The sequence below is a fragment of the Gorilla gorilla genome, chromosome 14, assembly GCF_029281585.2.
Source record: "Gorilla gorilla gorilla isolate KB3781 chromosome 14, NHGRI_mGorGor1-v2.1_pri, whole genome shotgun sequence".
NCBI classification, from domain to species: Eukaryota; Metazoa; Chordata; class Mammalia; order Primates; family Hominidae; genus Gorilla; species Gorilla gorilla.
This window is the reverse complement of record NC_073238.2, coordinates 33,734,966-33,753,093: the sequence shown is the minus strand read 5'-3', so window position 1 is coordinate 33,753,093 and position 18,128 is coordinate 33,734,966. Positions and strand designations below refer to the sequence as shown.

Genomic DNA, 18,128 nt, shown 5'->3' with positions numbered 1-18,128 from the left:
AAATTATACCTATTAAACAAAAATAAGTTGAGTTTAGGTTACATGAGATGGATAAACCACTACCATCCTTACGTTTTTGAAATGCTTGCGTTTATTTTAGAGTGGCAGGAGCAACTTGGAAAGCTCTTTTTGAAGATAGATAAGGAATTCTAATAAGATATGTTAACTTATTCATAACTTCATCATTTATCATGTTATTCCCTATAGAGATATGACATACATATTATTTATTTTAGGTGAAAGAGCTTATGATCCTAAGCACTTCCATAATAGGGTCGGTAGAATTATGATTGATGATCATAATGTCCCCACTCTACAGTAAGTTTTATGCTAAATTGACTATCAGAAGAGGGCTAAATATATTGGGCTTGATTTTTTGAAAATATTTTAACTAAAAATCTTAAACTTGAAATCAGTGAGATGGTGGCTTTCACCAAGGAAGTAAATGAGTGGATGGCTCAAGATCTTGAAAACATCGTAGCGATTCACTGTAAAGGAGGCAAAGGTAATAACATTTTCCTTTTTATTTTTCCCTTTCTAAAGACATGTAAATATAAAGTAGAAGAACAAGATACGTATTGCTATTAATATGTATTAATAATTGTTAGCATTTTTAAATATTAGCTCCAAGACTGAAAGAAGGGAAGGAGAAAGGAAAGAGGAGAGGAGGAAGGGTGGGAGATAGGGAGAGGATAAGGAATGGAAGAAAGTAGGAAAAAAGAACTAAGGAAGGTTGAGCATATTTTCCCTTGTTTTCCTAGTATTTGGATTTTTTATTTTTGGTTTGCCAGTTTATATCTCTCAAAATACAAACAGTCTTTAATTTTAGAATATCAGAGTACTTTTATTTTATTTAAGGCTGATCTTTTTTATTTTTAAATTAACAAAAAATCAATATATTTATGGTGTACAACATGATGTTTTGATATACATAAACATTGTGAAATGGCTAAATCAAGCTAATTAACATATGCATTACTCCACATATTTTTGTGTAAGAACATTTCAAATCTACTGTCTCAGCAATTTTCAAGTATACATTATTATTAACTATGGTCACTATGTTGTACAATAAATTTCCTGAACTTATTCTTCCTGTCTAACTGAAATTTTGCATCCTTTAATCAACATCTCAGGCTGAGCACAGTGGCTCACACCTGTAATCCCAGCACTTTGGGAGGCTGAGGCAGGTGGATCACATGGTGAAGCCCCATCTCTACTAAAAATACAAAACATTAGCCGGATGTGGTGGCATGCACCTGTAATCCCAGCTACTCGGGAGGCTGAGGCAGAAGAATCGCTTGAACCTGGGAGGCAGAGGTTGCAGTGAGCTGAGATCGCACCATTGCACTCCAGCCTGAGCAACAAGAACAAAACTCCATCTAAAAAAATAACAATAATAATAAAGTAAAAACCAACATCTTCACAATCCCCCCAGTTTTGTCCCCCCAGCCCCTGGTAACCACCATTCTACTCTCTGCTTCTATGAATATGATTTTTTAAAATTCCACAAATAAGCGAGACATGCAGTATTTGTCTTTCTATGCCTGGCTTATTTCACTTAGCATAATGTTCTCCAGGTTCATCCATATTATCTTGTGACAGGATATTCTCTAAGGCTGAATAGTATGCCTTTATTTATGTATACCACATATTCTTTATCCATTCATCCACTGATGACATTTAGATTGACTCCATAGCTTGGGTATTACGAATAATGCTGCAGTGAACACAGGAGTGCAGATTTCATTTCCTTTGGATATATACCCAGAAGTGGAATCTCCAAATCATATGGTAGTTCTATTTTTGGTTTTTTGAGGAATCTCAGTGCTGTTTTCCACAATAACTACTAATTTACATTCACACCAACAGTGTACAAGGGGGATCCCTTTTCTCTTGATCCTCACCAACTCTTCTTTTGTCTTTTTGTTAATGACCATCCTAACAGGTGTGAGGATATCTCTTTGTGGTTTTAAATTGCTTTTCCCTGATGATTAATGATGTTTAGCATTTTCTCATTATACCTCTTGGCCATTTGTGTGTCTTCCGTTGGGAAATATCTTTTCAGGTTCTTTGCCCATTTTCTAGAGAAGTAACTTGTTCTCTTGCTATTGTGTTGTCTGAGTTCCTTTTTTAAAAAATCTGTTAACCTATTATCGAATGTATGCTTTGTAGATATTTCTCCCATTCTGTAGGTTGTCTCTTTACTCTATAAATATTTCCTTCACTGTGCAAAAGCGTTTTAGTTTGATACAGTATCGTTTGTCTACTTTTTCTTTTGTTGCCTGTGCTTTTCAGTCATATCCAAAAATATCTTGGCCCAGACCAATGTCAAGAAGATTTTCACCTATCTTTTCTTCTAGTAGTTTTCCAATTTCACATTTCACAGTTAAGCATTTACTTTGAGTTGATTTTTGTATATTGGGTGAGATAGGTTGCAATTTCATTTTTCTGCAAGTGGATATTCATTTTCCCCAGTATCGTTTATTGAAGAGACTGTCCTTTCCCCATCTTGGATTCTTGGCACCTTTGTCGAACATCAGCTGCGTATAAATGCATGGATTTTTTCTGGGCTGTCTATTCTGTGCCATTGGTCTAGATGTCTGTTTTTGTTCCAGTAATATTTAAGGTTGTTCTTAAACTTTGTGAGAACCTTTTAGATTAAGGGAGCCAACAGAGATGCTATTTCAAAAATTATACTGGAATTTTTATAGTGTAATGATACAAAGAAGTTGACATTGGTGGGGTTAAAATGGGGGAAAAAATGCCATTTGTAAATCCAACCAATTTAAGTTTAGTTAGATTTTCTCTCATTCAGGTTTAGGCTTTAAATAATCATCTAAGCATATTTCACAAATTTTGACAAACATATATAATTACATTTTTAGTGGGCTCCAAATGAATTTTTATATCAAATTCCAGGAAAACATAGCACCATAAACTGACTTACATAATTCAGTAAAATCAAGTTTTAGTCTTATTGACTAGTTTCAAGCCCATTAGTTAATATACAGGTTCTGTGTTTAGCTGTATATTAGTTAATATACAGGTTCTGTGTTTAGCTCTACAGGTTGGAATATTGTGTATAAACTGGTAATTTACAATACCATAGTTAAGAATATAGAGGTTGAATCATTTGAAATTGCCAGTTTTTAACCATCTTTTGCTTTAAAAATGGCCATTTCACATTGCCCAACCTAAAATGTTATTATTAAAGAAGTTAGCATCAGCTTTCTATTAACTAATGCTAATTCCTTGCTTGAAGGAAAACATTCATTTCAAATTTGACTTTTTTCTTTTTTGCTGAGAGGGGGTTTACATTATTCTGTGTTCACATAATATTTTGCTGATTTTGTTAAAGGTTGTTTAGAGGGCTAATATTCAGCTGGTATGTACCAGAGCAGCCTCTTTTTTATGTGTTCATTCATATTAGTCTTGCTGTCTTCTGGTTGGTTGCTGCCTGCAGGTTACCAGTAGTATCATGATAGTAAAAATATTTTATATCGATTTACAGGAGTTCTTTAAAGAATCTGAATGCCAATTTTTCTTAGTATTGTAATTATATTCTCCCCCCATGTTGCCTTTTAAATTTGATTGTGATTTATTTTGTTGTACAAAAGTTTGTAAATTTTTGTTTTGTTTTGAGACATGATCTCGCTCTGTCACTCAGGCTGGAGTGCAGTGGCATGATCTCAGCTCATTGCAGCCTGAACCTCCTGGGGCTCAAGTGATCCTCCCATCTCAGCCCCTCTGAGTAGGTGGGACTACAGGTCAGCATCACCATGCCTGGCTAATTTTTGTATTTTTTATAGAGACAGGGTCTCACTGTGTTGCCCAGACTGGTCTCGAACTCCTGGACTCAAGTGATCCACCCACCTCAGCTTCCCAAAGTGCTGGGATTACAGGCATGAGCCATCATGCCCGGAGAGAAGTTTGTAATTTTGAATATAGTAAAATTTGTTTTTCTATGTGTGTGTATGTATTTCATGCTTTTCTGTCATGTTTATGAAATTCACCCCTATACTGATATAGTAAAGATATTCCACATTTCCTCAAAAATATTCAAGTTCCATTTTTAGTATTTGGGTCTTTAATCTAATTGGAAGTTGGGGGGGAAGTATTTTTTTTCATATAGATAGCCAATTGTCCTAACACCGTCAATTGCATGCTATTTTGTTCTCCATTAATTTTTAGTCCCTCTCAGTAATATACCAAGTTTCTATAAATATTCAAAACTGTTCCTAAGTTCTCTCTACCACACTTTTGTAATTATTGTAGCTTTATAATATGGTTTGATAAAGGCAGAATTGTCTTGCTCTTCTTGGAACTTTATTATTACATTCAATTTTAAAAGCATTTTGTGAAGTGCCATAATGGAACACTTTTAGGATTTTTACTGGAACTACATTGAATTTACAGATTAATTTGAGAGAACTGACAACTTTGAGATATTGAGTTGTACATGTGAATCATCTTGTTCATTCTTTAATAATATTTTATACTTTTTTATCATGTCTTTGCACGTCTTTTCAAAAATTCATTCCTACACAAATTGTGACTGAAAATGGAATCTCTTTTTTTCTATTACATTTGGGTTGTTTCCAATTTTTATTTTGTTTTTTGTTTTGAGATAAGGTCTCACTCTGTCACCCAGGCTGGAGTGCAGTGACATGATCTCAGTTCATTGCAACCTCCGCCTCCTGCGTTCAAGCAATTCTCATGCCTCAGCCTCCGGAGTAGCTGGGATTACAGGCATCCACCACCACACCCAGCTACTTTTGTATTTTTAGTAGAAATGGGGTTTTGCCATGTTGTCCAGGCTGGTCTCAAATTCCTAACCTCAAGTGATGTGCCTGCCTCTGCCTCCCAAAGTGCTGGGATTACAGTCATGAGCCACCACGCCTAGCCCAATAATACTGCTTTTAAAAATACATGTTTCTTATTGCACATGTGGCCACATTTTTGTTGAGTGTATACCTCAGACTAAAATTGTTCTGTCTTAGGGTAATGAATCTTGAACTTTACTTGATAATGTCACCTGTTTTCTAAAACAGTTGTACCAATTTTTACTCCACTGGTATTGTAGACTTCAAGCATTCCATATCTTCCCCAATACTTGCAATTCTGAGTATTTTTATCTTTAGCCTTTGGGTGTTTGTGTGATGGCATCTTATGGTGGTGATCATTTGCATTTCTATAATTACTGATAAGATTGAGGAAGTTTTTTTAAGATTATTAAGTATTTGGATATCCTTTTTTGTAAAGTAACTTTTTTATTTTCTTAACCATTTTTCTCCTGGATTATTCATCTTTTTTCTCCTGATTGTAGGAGTTCTTTATGTATTCTGATTTCAATTCTGTTATTGGTCATAAATGTATTTCAAGAAAGCTTTTCTGCTCTGTGATTTGCCTTTTCTGTCTCTCAGGAGTATCTTTTAGTTAACATAAGTTCTTAGTTGTATTACCATCATATGTATCATGCTTTCCCTTTATAAAGTTTGTGTTTTTGTGTCCTGATTAAGAAAATTTTCCTTGAGTTTAAAGGACATTTTACTACTATATTTTCTTCGAGAAGGTTCATTCCTTTTAAAATTGATTTATGTGTGTGGTGTGAGGAAGGCATCATGTTTCATCTTTTTTCATGTATGGCTATCCAGTTATTCCAGCACACTGGTTCAGAAGATTTTCATTTCTTTGCTACTCTGAAGAACATGAATCTGTTTCTGACCTTTCTATTCTGTTCATTGATTTTTCATCTGTGTGCCAATAGCACAGCTATCTTACTGTAGCTTTCTAATACGTCCTCATCATCTTCTTCTTTTTCACAATTGTTTGGGTATTTTAGGTCATCTATATTTCCATATAAATTTGGGAATCAACTAGTCAAATTACACACACTGGATAGAAATTTGTTTGGAATTGCATTGAATTTATAGACCGGGGAGAATTGAATCTTTACAATATTGACTCATCCAACCCATGAACAGAGGTATTCTCTCATTTAGTTAGGTCCTCTTCAATTTCTCTTTACAATGCTTTCTCATTTTCTGTATAGAAAGCTTGCATATTTTTGGTGAGATTTATTCTTAGATTTTTTTTGTGGTTATTTAAATGATATCCCTTTAAAATGTTTGTTTTCTAAATGTTTTTTATTGTTTTAAATGCAGTTCATTTTATTTATTAATCTTGCAATTAGCAACTTTCCTAAACTCACTTTTTTTTTTTTTTTTTTTTTTTTTTTTTGAGGCAGAGTCTCATTCTGTCACCCAGGCTGGAGTGCAGTGGCATGATCATGGCTCACTACAGCCTCAACCTCCCTGGGCTCAGGTGATCCTCTTGAGTAGCTAGCACTGCAGGCAGGTGCAACCATGCCCAGCTAATTTTTTCATTTTTTTGTAGAGATGGGGTTTTGCTATGTTGCCCAGGTTGGTCTCAAACTCCTGCGCTCAAGTGATCTGCCAGCCTCAGCCTCCGCCTCCCAAAGTGCTAGGACTGCAGGCCTGAGCCACCGTGCCCAGCCTAAACTCACTTATTAGTTCTACTAATTTATCTATAGATTCTTTTGGATTTTATGGTACATGATTACATCATATGAAAATAATAAATTGTATTTTTTCCATTTCAGTCATTTATCTCCCCTAGCACTGGCTAGAACATTCAGTACAGTGTAGAATTAGAAGTGGCAATAGCAGCCATCAACATACAGTTCCACTCTCAAAGGAAAAGCTTTCAACATCTCTCCAATTGCTTAACGACTATGTGTGTGTGTGTGTGTGTGTGTGTGTGTGTGTGTGTGTATTAGCTACCATTTATCGATTAAGAAATTCCTTGGCTGGGCGCCATGGCTTACACCTGTAATCCCAGCACTTTGGGAGGCCCAGTGGGGTCAGATCACTTGAGGCCAGGAGTTTAAGACCAGCCTAGGCAACATGGTGAAACCCTGTCTCTACTAAAAAATACAAAAATTTGCCAGGTATGGTGGCACATGCCTGTAATGCCAGCTACTCCGGCTGAGGCATGAGAATCACTTGAAACCAGGAGGCAGAGGTTGCAGTGAGCCAAGATCACACCACTGCTCTCCAGCCTGGATGACAGAGTGAGACTCTGTCTGAAAAAATGAAACAAAAAAAAAAAAAAAGAAAGAAAGAAAAAAGAAATTCCTTTAGCTTGCTAAGAGTTTTTTTTTTTTTTAAATCATGAATGGATGTTGAATTCTTAAAGATTTTTCTGAATCTTTGAGATGATAATTTTTCTACTTTATCCTATAAATAAATGTGGTTAATTACATTGATTAAGTGGTAAACCAACATGTTTCTGGAATAAATGTAATTTAGTTGTGCTGTATTATTTTGTTAAATACTTATTAAATTATTTTATTATTATATTGCCAGATTCTGTCTGTTAATATTTTGTTTAGGATTTTCAAATTCATGTCATCTGGTCAATTGGTTATAATTTTCCTTTCTCATAGTTTTTTCAAATCTAGGCTTCGTAAAATGAGTTAGATTTCATTTTCTCTGTTTTTATTCTCTGGGTAAATTTATGCATGCTGATTTTTTTCCTTCTTAAGTGTAAAGTGAAATTCACCAGTGAAGGCACATTGGCCTAGAGTTTTCTCTGGAGAGAAGTCTTTAAATTATGGCTCAATTCCCTATATAGAATGTTTTTATAATTTTATTTCTTTTGCCCATTTTGGTACATTATAGTTTTCCCAGCATTTGTCCATTTAATCTAACTTTGCAAATGTCTTGACATCAAATTGTTCACAATATCATTTTACCATTTTAGTGTCTGCAGAGATGTTCCCTTTTTTATTCCAGACATTGCTTTCTTGGTGCCTTCTCCCCTTTTTTCTTTTGATTAGTCTCACCAGGGATTTATCAATTTTACTAGTCTTTTAAAAGAACCAAATTTTTGGCCTTATTGGTGGTCTCTATTTTTTACTTATTTTTTATTTCATCAATTACTATGATATTTGGTATTTTCTCCTGTACTCCTTGGGTTAATTTGTTATTTTCCTGACTTCTTGACATGGATAATTCTTAGAGTGTCGGCCACTCTCTTTTCTATTTACCATTTAAGGCTACAAGTTTTCCTCTAAGAATTGCTTTAGTTTCATCCCATAAATTTTTATTTGTAGTGTTTTTATTTTACTTAGTTCAAACTATGTTCCAACTTTGTGCTTTTTTTTTGACCCATGAGTTATGTAGAAGTGTGCTTCCTTATTTCCAGACATATGAGAGTTTTGTATTTATCTTTAAATTTTTGATTTCTGATTATATTTTGTTGTGGACACAGAACATACTATGTATTTTTTTCTTTTTTAGTTCTTTGAAATTTGTTTAGACTTGCTTAATGGCCCAGAATTTGGTCGATATTGTCAAATGTTTTCTGTACATTTGAAAAGAACATGTATTATGCATTGTTGAGAACAGCATTCTATGTACATCTATTTTATTTAACTCTTCTATTTTCCTACTGAAATTCTGTTTTCTTTCCATTGAATTTTAATAATATAATTTTTTGCTTCTTACCCTCTGTCATTACCTTGGAAGTCATATACTCCTTTTCTATGTTTTTAGTAATTACTGTAAAGATTTCAACCTGCATCCTTGATTTAGCTATTAATTTTTGTTTATGTTGAGACTGCATCTAGAAATCTTCCTAAATTCTCTCATTAGATTAAGGAGTTATTCTAAAGATTTACTTACTACACTGACTTTCTACACTGGTTAGGCTCTGCAGTATACTGTTAAATGGAAACAGTGAAGAGAGGGCATTTTTGTCTAATTCCAGGCTTTAAAGAAAATGCTGTCAATATTATGTCATTAATATGATGTTCCTGGTAGTTATTTTGGTAGATTCTCTTTGTTGAGTTTAGGAAGTTTCCTAGTTGTTGTTAATTTTTAAAGTCACAGGTGCAGGCTGAATTTTAGTGAATGCTTTTTCCTGCATTAATTGAGATAATTGTAAGGTATGTCTTCTTTAATCAATGAATATGATAAATTGCATTAATATAGATTTCTGATATAGGATGATTCTTGTATATTTTATTATTTGTTTTTTAATGGGCAAAGGACTTTTTTTTTCTTTTTGAGCTTAGATTTTTGGTATAAATTAACTTTTAGATTTGGAAGTACATATGCAGGTTTATTGGTAATGTTGTGTGATGCTGAGGTTTGGGGTGTGATTGATCGCATCACCCAGGTACTGAGCACAGGACCCAATAGTTAGTTTTTCAACCTCTGCCCTTTTCTGCTGTGCCCCCTCTAGAACTCCCCAGGGTCCATTATTGCCACCTTGATATTCATGAGCACCCATTGTTTAGCTTTCACTTATGAGTGAGAACATATGGTATTTGGTTTTTTGTTCCTGCATTAATTTGCTCAGGATAATGACTTCCAGCTGCATCCATGATGCTGCAAAGGAAATGATTTCTTTTTTTTTTTTGAGAGGGAGTTTTGCTCTTGTTGCACAGGCTGGAGTGCAATGGCGCAGTCTTGGCTCACTGCAACCTCCACCCCCCAGGTTCAAGTGATTCTCCTGGCTCAGCCTCCCAAGTAGCTGGGATTACAAGTGCCTGCCACCATGCCCAGCTAATTTTTGTATTTTTAGTAGAGATAGGGTTTCACCAAGTTGGCCAGGCTGCTCTCGAACTCCTGACCTCAGGTGATCCACCCACCTCAGCCTCCCAAAGTGCTGGGATTACAGGCATGAGTCACCGTGCCCAGCCTGTTTTTTGTTTGTTTGTTTGTTTTTTGGTTTTTTTTTTTTTTTTGAGATGGAGTCTTCCTCTGTCACCCAGGCTGGAATGCAGTGGTGCAATCTCAGTCACTGCAACCTCCGACTCCTGGGTTCAAGCGATTCTCCTGCCTCAGCCTTCTGAGTCACTGGAATTACAGGTGTGCACCATCATGCCTGGCTAATTTTTGTATTTTTAGTAAAGACGGAGTTTCACTATGTTGGCCAGGGTGGTCTTGAACTCCTGACCTCAAGTGATCTGCCTGCCTTGGCATCCCAAAGTGCTGGGATTACAGATGTGAGCCACTGCATCCGGCCCATGGCTCTATTTTGAAGTATGTTCCTTTGATTCCTAGTTTCTTGAGTGGTTTTTTTTTAATCAAGAAAGATGTTGAATTTTATCAAAAGCTTTTTTTCTGCATGTATTGAGATGATCATGTGGTTTCTGTTTAATTCTGTTTGTGTGGTGAATCACATTTATTGATTTGCATATGCTGAACCTTATATCCTTGGAAGGAAGCTTACTTGATCATGAACTTTTTGATGTGCTGTTGGATTTGGCTGTTATCCTGATGGGGCTACCTTTGTATGTGATCTGGCCTTTTTCTCCAGTGCCTTTAGGGCTTTTTCTTTGACAGTGACCTTGGACAGTCTGGTGAGTATATGCCTTGGTAATGTTCATTTTTTATAGTATCTCACAGGTGCCGTCTGGCTTCACTGTACTTAGATGTCTATCTAGCAAGATTCAAGAAATTTTCTTGAATTATTCCATCAAATATGTTTTCCAGGCTGTTTTCTTTTTCTCTTTCTCTCTAGGGCATGCTAGTAATTTGTAGGTTTGGTCACTTTACATAATCTCATATTTCTGACTTTCTTCACTTTTAAAAAATCTTTTTTCTTTATTTTTGTCTGACTGGATTAGTTCAAAAGACCAGTCTTCAAGCTCTGAAATTATGTTTTCTACTTTGTCCAGTCTATTGATAAAGTTTTCAGTTGTATTTTGAAATTTCTTAAGTGAATTTTTTTAGTTCCAGAAGTTCTGATTGATTTCTTATTAAGATGTTTATCTCTTCCTTCATTTCCTGGATTGATGTAGAAGTTTCCTTTTGTTGATTTCAACCTTGAATCTCATTGAGCTTCCTTGCAACCCAAGCTTTGAATTGTTTATTGTCATCTCTGAGTTTTCATTTTGGTAGGAAGCATTGCCAGAGAGCTAGTGTGATCCTTTGGTAGTGTCACTACATTCAGATTTCTCATGGTGCCAGAATTCTTGCATGGGTCCTTCTCATCTGGAGATGCTAGCACTTCTAATTTGTGTAATTATTTTTGTTTGGGTAGGATTTTTCTTTTTCTTTCCTTTCCTATAATATTATTGTTATTTTTTTCTTCTTTCCCTGTCCCTTCTCCCTAGGGGGTGTGACTGTAGAGCATGCTGGGTAGGGTCTTTTGGCTTTGCTTCTGCAGCCCTATGCACTTCTGCCAGCAGGTTTTATATTGGGTGTGTGGTTTGACCTACAAGCCAGTAGATGGCGCCATGGGTAAGAGCTGGCTGTTGCCAGTGCTGCTGGCTCTGTACTTGATCCTTGTTTATTGGGAGGAGCTCTCTGCTGCCCCAGGCGAAGGGCTGATTTCCTGAGTACACATTAATCTGAGCTCCCTCAGCCCTAGGGGTAGGGGGATTGGGGGCACAAGATGGGTGGAGCCAGATAGGGAAGATTCCCCAAGTGTTGTCCTGCTCCCAGTCCAGGTTTGGGACAATGCCAGCGGCGTTTCCCTGTGTCTTTCCCCCACAAAGTCTCCAAGTCTCTCCTCAAATGAGCTCCAAGGCTTGGGAGAAACAATCTCTTCCTCTGCCCGGGTTGCGTGGATCTCCAGTGGAAAGGTGAGACAGAGGGATGCTGTCTGCCTCTCTCACATACTGAGGCTTCACTCACTTTTATCAGTCGAATGCTGTCCTGAGGGCTGCTTGCCTGCAATGTCCTCCCCAGGATCTGGGATGTCCTTCATAATTCCGGGGAATTGCCATTTTCTTTCTTGAATTAAAGCTCACAGAGTTGGTCTTTATGTACTTGCTTGCTATTTCCAAATGGCTGAGGCATGCTAAAAGCCTGTAATCTGCCATCTTGGAAAAAAATCCTTGCATCCTTAAGAGAAATGGCACTTGGTGTTGATACATGGTGTTTCTACGTTGCTGAATTCACTTTGAAAATATATGTATATTTTAAAATCTACATTTATATATGAGACTGGTGTAAAAATATCTTCTACTGTATTTGTGCAATTTTGGAATCAGTTATATTAATGTACTAAATGAGTTGGGAATTTTTCTTTTTTACTATTATCCAAAAAAATTATAAAAGACATGAATTGTTGCTTTCTTATAGATTTAGTAAAAACCTCATCGTGTCCTTTTGTAGAGAGATATCGAGAGATATTTTTACTGTAAATGTAATTTGCGTATTTTTCACCTGTGAGGCGGAGGTTGCAATGAGCCAAGATTGTGCCACTGCACTCCAGCCTGCGTGACACAGCAAGACCCTGTCTCAAAAAAAAAGAAAGAAAATCAAGTTAAAATGCACTCCTTGAATATTTCTGAGTGTATTTTTATACCATGTATGTTCTTGAACTAACTTCTTTTCTTTTCTAGGAAGAACCGGGACTATGGTTTGTGCCCTCCTTATTGCCTCCGAAATATTTTTAACTGCCGAGGTATGAAAGATGTTCTACAAACTTTGTCTTATGATGATTGAGTTTGCTAGTTCTGAAACATCGCTGGTAGGACGTTAAGATGATTATTTGAGTTATGGTGCTTAGTAAAATTGTAATTAGAGAAGCAGTTTTTAGAAAGTCTGTTTTTGATACTTTCTTGTTTAACGTGCACTAGTTAGTAGCTGACTGCAGAATCTCTTTGGGCCAGGACTAGAGTGAGGTCAATGAGGTGCAACATTTAAGGGAATGCTAAAAATTGTAGTAATTAAAATAAATAATCTTAACACAATATTTTAATAAAAATTAATGCAAAAAAATCTATGATGTATACAATATCAACATTTTAAATAAAGACAAGACCTGATGGGGCAGGATTAAGGTGAGGGGTGTAAAGCCATGTTACACAGAAAAAAACATTCAGTAATCAAGATGCTTCCCTCACTTCACCTGGCCCTGCTCTTACTCCTGCCAGTACCATGTCTTCTTCCTTCCTCGTGAGAATAGTATCAAGCTTAATTAGATAAATTCTCCAAAGAGCCTTGCCCATCCTCACAACTCTTAGGCAGATAAAAAGCAGCATTTCACAACTCAAAACAAAGCGTCTCCTGAATATAAATATTTTGCTTAGTCAATACATGTGGAGTCTGTGACCTCTAGACATTTCTGATAAGACAAGGTGGGCTGTTTCCACTTCAAGCAGAGTTCTCAGTCATTTCTCTTTCTGCCATTTTCTTGCTGAGATGCTACCATTTCCAGCAGCTCTGCTCGAGTTGTTTGGCCTCAGTCTACGGAAGAGGTGGTGGTTGTGCACAATACCCAGACTCCAGTTCCACCACCTTTGCTTTCTCTAATTTGAGATACACAGATTTTGAAAATGGGTGTTCTAGGATGGTGTTTTTCAAGCTGTGGATCATGATTTATCAGTGAGTTTTAAAATAAAGTTACTGGGTTGTAACTGACATCTTTTGAAAATAAAATGGAATAGAGCAGAATAGAAAATATCAAAAGGTTTAAATATTGGTGTATGTGTGTGTGTGTGTGTGTGTGTCTCCTAGGTTTATTAATGTGGATTGCAGCTTAAAAAACAAAAGGTTTGAAAGTCATTGACAGCCATTGATCCAGAGCCCTAGACTGAGATCCAGGGACCTGTATTCCAGGCCTTTGCTTCTTCTAACTGGCTGCAGCATCTCCTTGGCAGGTTGCTTGGTTTTCTTTTGGTCTCAGTGTTGTCATTTGTAATATGGAAAGAAGGGTTGGACCAGATGCTTTCTAAGGTGTTTCCAGCTCTAAAATTTATGAATGTGTGAATCCTTGAATGAGAGAAGTCCTAATTTTGTTATTTTTGGTAGCCTCTGCCCAAAGATCACTGTGGCCGGGCATGGGTGGCTCATGCCTGTAATCCCAGCACTTTGGGAGGCTGAGGCAGGTGGATCTCTTGAGGTCAGGAGTTTGAGAGCAGCCTGGCCAACATGGTGAAACCCCTATCTCTACTAAAAATACAAAAAATTAGCTGGGCATGGTGGTACACACCTGTAGTCCCAGCTACTCAGAAGGCTGAGGCAGTAGAATCAGTTGAACCCAGGAGGCAGAGGTTGCAGTGAGCTTAGATCCTGCCACTGTACTCCAGTCTGGGTTGCAGAGCAAGACTCTACCAAAAAACAAACAAACAAAATCACTGACTTTAGGAAAGAAGGTGGGCATAGAAACACTAAGGGTACCTAATATAGGAAAGGAAAGAGTGCAGATGAACCATGGTTGGATTGTTCCCTTTTTTGTAGGAAAGCCTATATTATTTTGGAGAAAGGCGAACAGATAAAACCCACAGCAATAAATTTCAGGGAGTAGAAACTCCTTCTCAGGTAAGTTTTCTTTTTAAAAATGGGAGTTTTTTAAGGGGAGTGGGTTAAGATTGCCACCTGTTATTTGGTTTCATTTTAGACTCTTCTCCTTTGGTGATCAGGCAGCAGCAGTTGGGTGCCCTGCAACAGGCCTTGGTCCCTCCCTGAGTCTGAGGGTCACGCTTCAGGTGCTGCCCACATGCTGGGGACTCTGGCTTCTCCTCAGAGAATCCTGCTTTCTATTCTATACTGGTTATTGTTTACGGAGATCAGGAGTTGATTATTTTCCCAAAGTAGGAAGGTCCAGTACCCAAGGCTCCAGGACCCTGAAGTGTATCTAAAATCACCAGCCTTTGATTTCAATGTAAAAAAGATCCAAGTCTTTCACAAACCCTTACTAGGGCAATTCAACCCTTGCAGAACATCACAAAGACTGTTTTTGGATGACTCATGGTGTGTGTGTGTGTGTGTGTGTATTTTCTGTGTGTTGTGGGGGAGGTGTATTTTAAAACAGAAAATAAAAGGGGAAATACACTTTTCAAAACCCCTTCTGTATACCAGACAGTATTGCACTTTTACATATCTCATTTAATACCCATAACACCTATATGAAATATACACTGTTACTCTGTTTTTTCTTTTAGAAACATTTTGTTATGGAAAGTTTTAATCATATACAAAAGTCCAGAGAATCATACAATATATCCTCATGTAGTCATCACATTGCTGCAACAGCCATTTCAGCCGGCGCCAGCCACATTTCATCCATTCTTTCCCACTCCACTCACACCCCCCAACCCCACTCTCCACTCTGGCTTTCCCTAAATCTGAGTTATTGTAAAGGAAATTTCAGTCGTCAGATCATTTTATCCCACAGCATTTTAGTATGACATTTAAGTACTCTTAAAACAACAACAAAAAACCTTAACACTTTATATCATATCTAACAATATTATACCTTAAAAATCCTACGTATCAAATTTGTAGTCCATGTTTGTTTCCAAAATTGTCTTAAAATCTTTGAAAATTTAGTTTGTTTAATCAGAATTCAAACAAAGTCCACACATTTCATTTGGTTGCTGTGTCTCCTAAGTCTCTTTTAAGAATCTAAGTTCATAGATTTCTCACCATTTTTTATTACTTGTAATTTGTTTATTGCAGAAACCAGGATGTTTATCCTATAGCATTTACAACATTCTAGACTTTGCTGAACTATTCTAAGAGTTCTCTATTCACTATCTCATTTAATATTCTCAGTAACTCTATGAGTAGGCACTACTATTATTCTCATCTTATAAATTAGAAAATTGAGGTTCAGAGAAAGTAACCTTTGAACCAAGGACTGAAATCTAGATGTCAGTCTCTGAAGCCCTTGCTGTGCACAGCTTCTCATTTATATTGCCTTTTCTATATTGCCCCTGAAACCAAAGTGAGAGCGGGTTGGGAATTCCTAAATGGATTTGGATGTGGCTGTAAATGAGTTTTTCTTTAAGTGGTGGGAGCTGAGTAAGTACTCTTGGCCCCGTTGGAAGAACACTCTAACTACTGGCCCTAAACGTTTAGTTTGGGCCAGAAGAACTCAGCCTTATCCACTGCTACTTTTCTCCCACACCCAAGCCCCAAACAAAACAAAACAAAACAAAGATAGTCATAGACCCTAAGCTAAAAGTGATAGGTGAATTTACTGAAGTGCAGCCCTAAACATGCCATTTCCATGCTCAAAATCCATACTATGTCCCCACTGCCAATGGCAATAAACTAAACGTTTCAACCTGGCACTCAAGAGCCACACTTTGACTTTTCCAACCTTCTCTTCCGCTATGTGCATGCACACATCCCATACTCCAACACATTTAGACTGTGCGCTCTTTCCCAGCCTATGGACACTTGATACCCTCATGCCATTGCTCATGCCCCTTTTCCTAGAGTCCCTTTCCCTTCTCAGCCTGAAGTAGTCTCTTGCTTTTTCAATTCTTAGAGCCCTTTGTGTTTCTTTTAGGGACTACGTCGCTTTGCATCATTCTCTAGTTATTTGAAGTGGTGACTTCTGTATCCCCTTTAAAGGCAAAGCCCATGGCTTACCCATCTTTCCACCCTTTTCTCTTAATATCTTGTTGTTTGTAGTGAGTGCCTCCTATGTGTTGGTTGTATTAATTTCTACTACAAGTCCATGTTGTTTTAAGTTGTAGGAGAAGGAAGCGTGGGAGCACAAGCAGCTTGAGGGCCCTGGTGGTTTACAGCCCTTAGGGAAAGGTGGAGAATCTAGTGGCAGGAGCTAAGGGGATGCTAGATGGAGCTCCTTCAACAACTCTCCCCACACATCTCCCCATCCCCATTTCTTCTGCAGTCATGCATAGTTCCCCTAACTTTAGTCCAGAACCAGCACACCAAAGGCTGCAACTGAATCTCTGCTGATTCACCGAAAAAGCAACACAGGGATTCAGCTGCACGTTTGAGAGCTGTGTTGGCAAGACCTCAGGGCAGAGTGCCCTCTGTGTCTGGTGGTGATTCTCAGACACCATCACATTCTGATCCTGTATTGTGGGCCATTCTACTGACTACATCTACTCCTAAGTTAAGGACTTTCATGAACCTGTCTCATGACTGGCCCTTTCTAAAGGGAAGTATGGCAGTTAGTTACTTTAATGAACATTTCCCAATGGGTAAGGAACAGTCTGTGAACTTATGAGTTTTGTTTTGTTTTGTTTTGTTTTTAATTTTTGAGACAGAGTCTCGCTCTGTCGCCCAGACTAGAGTGCAGTGGTGCAATCTCAGCTCACTGCAACCTCGACCTCTTGGGTTCAAGTGATTCTCCTGCCTCAGCCTCCCGAGTGCTGGGATTATAGGTGCCCATCACTACGCATGGCCTATTTTTGTACTTTTAGTAGAGACAGGGTTTCACCCTGTTGGCGAGGCTGGTCTCAAACTCCTGACGCCCGGTGATCTGCCCACCTCGGCCTCCCAAAGTGCTGGGATTACAGGCGGGAGCCACCATGATGGCCAACTTTTGAATTCTGAACCAGTTGATTGAGTACCAGAGCTCTTCAATACCTTGAAGAAAGATTCAGGGGAGAACCGTTGTGAACAGCTTGCCCCAGGGAAAGGACAAGGCTGAGAGAATTCCAGGGCCTCCTTGAGAAAACAGAATTGAGGAAATGCAAAGTGAAGAAATCCTAGCTGTCAGGAACAAGAGAAGAGTGATGGGAAACCTGCTACTGAGGTTTGCAGGTATTCCTCTGGAGTTTTCACTTATACCATTTTCTCATGCCCAGGAAGCTGCTCTTCACCAAACCACAAGCCTTCCTCTAACTCAGTCACAACTAAGCTTCTGTCTGGACACTGATGATGCTGTAACTGTTTTGTTGTGCTTCTGATTAGTTGCCCTCTCAACCATAAGCAGTCTATAAACAGGGCCTGGCTCCATCCTTGTTACTTCCCCATTGCACTGAATTCAGTATTTTTCCCTCAAGGTAGATAGTTGTGGGGCAGCATCCCTAAAAATGTCTAGTTATATAATGGCATCCAGTAAATGTTTTCTTAATTACTTACCTCCATTAACAAGCTTTATGCAAAAAAAAAAAAAAAAGGAATGCTGACTTTAGACGTTTCATCTCCACTTAAAGGAAGATTTCTGTTGCTTTTCAGAATAGATATGTTGGATATTTTGCACACGTGAAACATCTCTACAACTGGAATCTCCCTCCAAGACGGATACTCTTTATAAAAAGATTAATTATTTATTCGATTCGTGGTAAGTGCTTTATGTATAATTGAAGAATTGGGCAGGAGGGCCAATGTCCCCACTCTGGGAGGGTTTTGCTCATAGTTATATATACAGAT

At 37.7% G+C, this 18,128-nt stretch overlaps 1 protein-coding gene across 1 annotated transcript in view; it reads left to right on the top strand.

The window, feature by feature from the left end:
* The window catches only part of LOC109029413 (phosphatidylinositol 3,4,5-trisphosphate 3-phosphatase TPTE2), a 150,982-nt gene that overhangs the window by 117,444 nt on the left and 15,410 nt on the right, over positions 1-18,128 (top strand). The window contains 5 exon segments of the mRNA XM_055359568.2: positions 237-318; positions 417-505; positions 12,389-12,450; positions 14,229-14,309; positions 17,934-18,039. Coding sequence (XP_055215543.1) covers positions 237-318; positions 417-505; positions 12,389-12,450; positions 14,229-14,309; positions 17,934-18,039 — 420 coding nt within the window.